This window comes from Sardina pilchardus, chromosome 22, assembly GCF_963854185.1.
Source record: "Sardina pilchardus chromosome 22, fSarPil1.1, whole genome shotgun sequence".
Lineage (NCBI taxonomy): Eukaryota > Metazoa > Chordata > Actinopteri > Clupeiformes > Clupeidae > Sardina > Sardina pilchardus.
The window spans coordinates 1652291-1657290 of NC_085015.1; the positions used below are offsets into that span (position 1 = coordinate 1652291).

At 49.7% G+C, this 5000-nt stretch overlaps 2 protein-coding genes across 2 annotated transcripts in view; both read right to left on the minus strand.

Annotated features, from left to right (window-relative positions):
- The window catches only part of LOC134070660 (transportin-2-like), a 37787-nt gene extending 35172 nt beyond the window's left edge, over positions 1-2615 (minus strand). Inside the window, 2 exon segments of the mRNA XM_062527068.1 lie at positions 710-809; positions 2479-2615. Coding sequence (XP_062383052.1) covers positions 710-808 — 99 coding nt within the window. The 5' untranslated portion in view covers position 809; positions 2479-2615.
- Positions 1402-5000, minus strand: part of il12rb2l (interleukin 12 receptor, beta 2a, like) — a 14058-nt gene continuing 10459 nt past the window's right edge. Inside the window, exons 11-13 of the mRNA XM_062526864.1 lie at positions 4940-5000; positions 4274-4621; positions 1402-1458 (exon numbers count right to left, since the gene is read on the minus strand). The exon at positions 4940-5000 is cut by the window's right edge and continues 12 nt beyond it. Of these exons, the coding sequence (XP_062382848.1) occupies positions 1402-1458; positions 4274-4621; positions 4940-5000 (466 nt within the window). The remainder of the gene's footprint in view (positions 1459-4273; positions 4622-4939) is intronic.

Below are 5000 nucleotides of genomic sequence, written 5' to 3' on the forward strand. Positions count from 1 at the left end.
TGAAGCTGTCTGTGCCCCAATAAAGTCTTATCTCCTCGTATCCACACACCCACACGCTGGTTAACTAGAGTGGTGCTGGCCCTCTAAATATACTCCAGAGGCTATAGTAGGCTCACACACACACACACACACACACACACACACACACACACACACACACACACACACAGGTTAACTAGAGTGGTGCTGGCCCTCTAAATATACTCCAGAGGCTATAGTAGGCTCACTCACACACACACACACACACACACACACACGCTCCTGGCTGGTTAACTAGACTGGTGCTCCACTGACCTTTATCCAGCCAACATGGCACGCACACACACACACACACACACACACAGTGTGTGAGGCCAACAGCTAGACCTCTATGCCTGCGGATGAGGGCCATTTTCTGGGCAAACTGATGTGTTTGTCTACTTCGTGTTCTTGCTCCCTCTTACACACTCTTGCAGACTTGTTATGGGCAAGATACTTGTTCTCTCGCTAACACACACACACTTTTTATGGGCAAGATACTTGTGTTTTCGCTCTCTCACACACACACACGTTATCTTGTTATGGGCAAGATACTTGTGTTTTTGCGCTCTCTCTCTCTCTCACACACACACACACACTATCTCTCTCTCTCTCTCTCTCTCACACACACACTCGTTATGGGCAATATACTTGTTCTCTCACTCACACACACTCGTTATGGGGAGGATACTTGTTGCACGGCTCTCTGTGTTGCTGTGTTCGGGGACTGGGAGTCTTTCAAGAGCTGCAAAACCTGCTGGAGGCCCTGTTCATCTGGCTGCCATTCCATCCTACACACACACACACACACACACACACACAGGGGGGAAGCATGTCAGTACTGCATTCTAAAAACACATGTGACTGTGGTATTATTCTGAGAAGAAAACTGAAATATAGAGCAGCAGAAACTTGATGGCCCAAGTAGGTCACTACAGCGTGCTGCCACTACCGAACTGTATATGGTGGCCGTATTATCCGACGCAGATAAATGATGATGTCTTAACAGCAGCAATAGCCCACGCACTGTACGTGGCCCTAGGGCACTTACAGAGTTCGGCTGCTAGCCAACTGTTATGCCCGCTGCAGTGACAGCCACGCACATGGCTACTAACGCACAGCCGGGGTGCATCGCGACGCAAGATGCTGAGGCTCGCCCGAGAATCAGGAGCGGTGACACTTCGGAGGTTTGCGCCAAAGTTTGACCAGCACACGCAAACTCTGCAACGTTAGGCGATTTCGTGTAATAAAGCCAGTCTGCCCGCTTCGGGGCCAGACCGGCGAATCGGATTGAGGGGAAACGAGGCCGTGTGTGTTCCAAACACCAGTGACAAAATCTCTCGGTGACCCGGCTTAGCGAGCCTAATCCGCACCCCCCACCCCCTACCCCCACTGGGCCAGCCGGCTACCTGCCGCGACCTTAACGTTGACAATGTTCATCTACACTCGTGAGCGAATAACAAACAATAAGCACACACACACTAAAAGACCATGAACTCGAGGGATCACTGAATCAAGTCACTAAGTTGAGACCCAGAAGCGGTCAGTATCGATTACAAAAGTCAAGACCAACACCATGCGATTTAGCCATTAGCTGGGCTAGCTTTGGGAGAGCAATGTGTAAACGCTTGGTGTGACCGTTAGCCAACTAGCTAGTTAGCCAGAAAAGTTAGCCAACAGACTTAGCTAAAACTGGGTTGTCCCGAACTGTTGGAGGCAAACAGATTTCAAAAGCATGATAGAGTTTTCAAAAGTCACCGAAGACTAACTCGAGGTACATTAGCTTTCTGGTGATCTATCGTCGGCTATTACACAATCCAGGTCGCATGCTAACGGAACAACACGAATGTCGGCTAGCGACGTTAACGTTAGGCCACGAGTTCATGCTCGAGTCAATGAAGATTTGCCGGGCCGAACATGGCCTCATCACGTTAACGTTACATTCCGTTGAGCGAACAAGTCCTCTCACTGAAAAACTTTGAAGAAACTATCATTATTTGATCGTAACTATCCGAAACATGGCGTGATTTTATAATAACGTCATCAACTTTTGCTTATTTACAACTTCCTTAGCTAACGAGGGTTAACGTTATAAAACGGCTAACGTTAACGTTAGCTCAAACTTATTTCGGTCATTGCTACTTCCCAAGAATTACATGTATAAGTTGTAACAAAATCAAACACGCACGTAAGCTTTTCCAGACAATTAGCTTAAGGGCTAAAGTAATATTAGCAACACAGTCACGGTTAACCGCTATGACTTGGTTGTTTGCATGCGGATCCTGCAGCAGTATATGGGCTAGTGAGCTAGGTGTGCTAATTTGCATGTTTAGCTAAATTGCTAGCATAGACTGTGCGATTCTGGCAACACAAGTTGTTAGCTAGCCTTAGTTGCTAGCTAGCAAAGTGAAACTTTTACACCCAACTTAAACGTGAATGCAAGTCAATATATATCCGTACCTTGTTGTGTCCTTGTTTTATAGGGCCAGCAACCAAATGTTTTATAAACCGGATCGTGCGTATGATTATAATAAATCGGTGGAGCCGTTCCAGCCAAGTTCTCGTGTTCACGCACGGCTCCCTGTCTTCTGAAATGTTGCAACTGCACACGAGTTTTCACCATCGGTAAAGTGGTTCCTCTAGGCTTCCGTACCCCATCACTTTAGCCAATCAGAACATGTCACATTCTCCCCCCAAAAAACTAGAAATCACCAAATGGAAAAAGCCACTTCACAATTTGAGAATTCACAAAGAGAAATGAAATATAAAACCTTTAATAGAAACAAGTACAATGCAGAAACATGATTTTCTTTGCAAAACATCACATGTGCCACATGTCTAAAATCTGACTTTAAATTTACAAAATAACTGGATACCAATGCATTTTACATCCTTCTGGCACTTTCAAGTATTGGATGTCATTAAAATATAGAAAATATGTCTATTGTGCAGTAAACAGTGTTTTCTCAGATCCTCTCTTAACAGCTAAACATGGAGTATCTGAGAAAAACAGACGCCGGCCTCAGCGATCAGTCCTGAGGTTGTGAAACAGCTCAGAGCAGCAGCGAAGGTCCAGGGCCCAGCCCTGCGTAAGCCTAGACCAGCCGCCCTCATCTGTGACAGGCAGGTGCAGGCCATGAGACGCTAATGACAACACAAGCAGTTGCTCAAAGGCTACAATTCCAGTTTCACTAAAGCACAAAAGAATCCAGTGGAGTGGAGTATAAGCGCAGGGGGTCATCACTATGTTCCCCGTTTCCCCCCCAAAAGGGTTCCTATGTTCCCCGGTCGCAAATTCGCAATACATACCGGAGAACATAGGACCCTCTTCAGGAAAAGCGGTGAACATAGGTCCCTTTTTAAAAAAAAAAAAAATAAAATAAAAAAGGGTCATATGTTCCCCGGTCCCATACACAGTGGGGAACATAGGGCCCGGGGAACATAGGGCCCGGGGAACATAAGATCCAGGGAACATAAGATCCAGGGAACATAGGGCCCGGGGAACATAAGATCCAGGGAACATAGGCTCCCAAGTGCAACAGATAGCTGAGGTAAATGGCCAGCCTGGCGGAGGGTCGGACTTCTTCCTGAGCTGCGCTGATTGGAGCCCTCGCCTGGTCTGTTCCGATCAGCCAATCACACGGGAGTCAACGGGAGTGCTGAGAGGTTCAAATGTTCCGTCGGGCCCCTCACCCCCAACCGGTCCAATCACAGTTGGCTTGGCAGCCAATCAGTGGCTACAGTAAGGTTCTGTATCCAAGGAAACCCTCCTGGGTGTCAACGTCTTCCCTGAGCTGGCTTGGAATCTGAGGAATGTCTCTCTGTCTGGAAGCCTTTTTTTCCCCAGTACTGAGGAACCTGTTCCCACAAAGGGTTCTCCTCAAGAGGAACCTGTTTCCGGGAGAAATTCTCCTGTCGGAGGTCCGCGATGAGGTCAGCAATGAGGTAGGAGGGGACTCAGTTCTGGCTCAGTTCTGGCCCAGCTCCGGTGTGGGTCCGGGGGGAGGAGCTAGCATTGGGCCACAGGCATGTGTCTCTCGTAGTCCGAGTTGGGATTCTGGAAGAAGTCCCAGCTGTCCTCCTCCTCCTCCTCTTCCTCCTCCTCACCCTCTCTCCACCCATCATAGTCACCTTCCTCCTCCTCCTCCTCCTCCTCCTCCAGTACATGGCTGTCGCTGTACTCCCCTCTCCTGCAGAAGCCGCTGTCTGAGTCCTCCTCCTCTTCCTCCTTCACCTCCTCCTCTTCCTCCTTCACCTCCTCCTCCTCCTCCTCCTCCTCCTCCTCCTCCTCCTCCTCCTCCTTGTATGGGATGTGGTGCCACTCCAGCTCGGTGTGAGGGCAGTCGAGGAGCCCTGGCAGGTGTGTGGCGTCCACGTCCAGGTGCTCTCTGCTGGGGTAGAAGTGCTCTCGGGGGTCAGGGTACGGGTCGTCGGGGTGTGTGTGTGTGTGTGTGTGGGTGTGTGTGTGTGTGTGCAGGTGGTCTTTGATCTGGAGACACAGAGGGTCAGTCTGCACCGGGACGGGGACGATCTCCAGCGGAGAGCCCTTCAGGATCGGCTCGGAGAGAGAGCAGAACTGCACCGGACGCCACAGGTGCTGGAGCTGGACACACACACACACACACACACACACACACACACACACACACACACACACACACACACACACACACACACACACACACACACACACACACACACACACACACACACAGGGACAGGTAACATTCAATACTTTAATGAAACTGTAACAACTAAACATAACTATCTTTCTTGTCATCTTAGTCAGACACACACGCACACAAACCCAAACAGACACCGACACAGACACACACGCACGCACGCACGCACGCAGGCACGCACGCACGCACACACGCACGCACGCACGCACGCACGCACCCTCACACACCCTCACCCTCACCTCCCGCAGTAGCTGGCTGTTCTTAGGGTCCGGTACATAACCACAGCGGAGGACGTTGGAC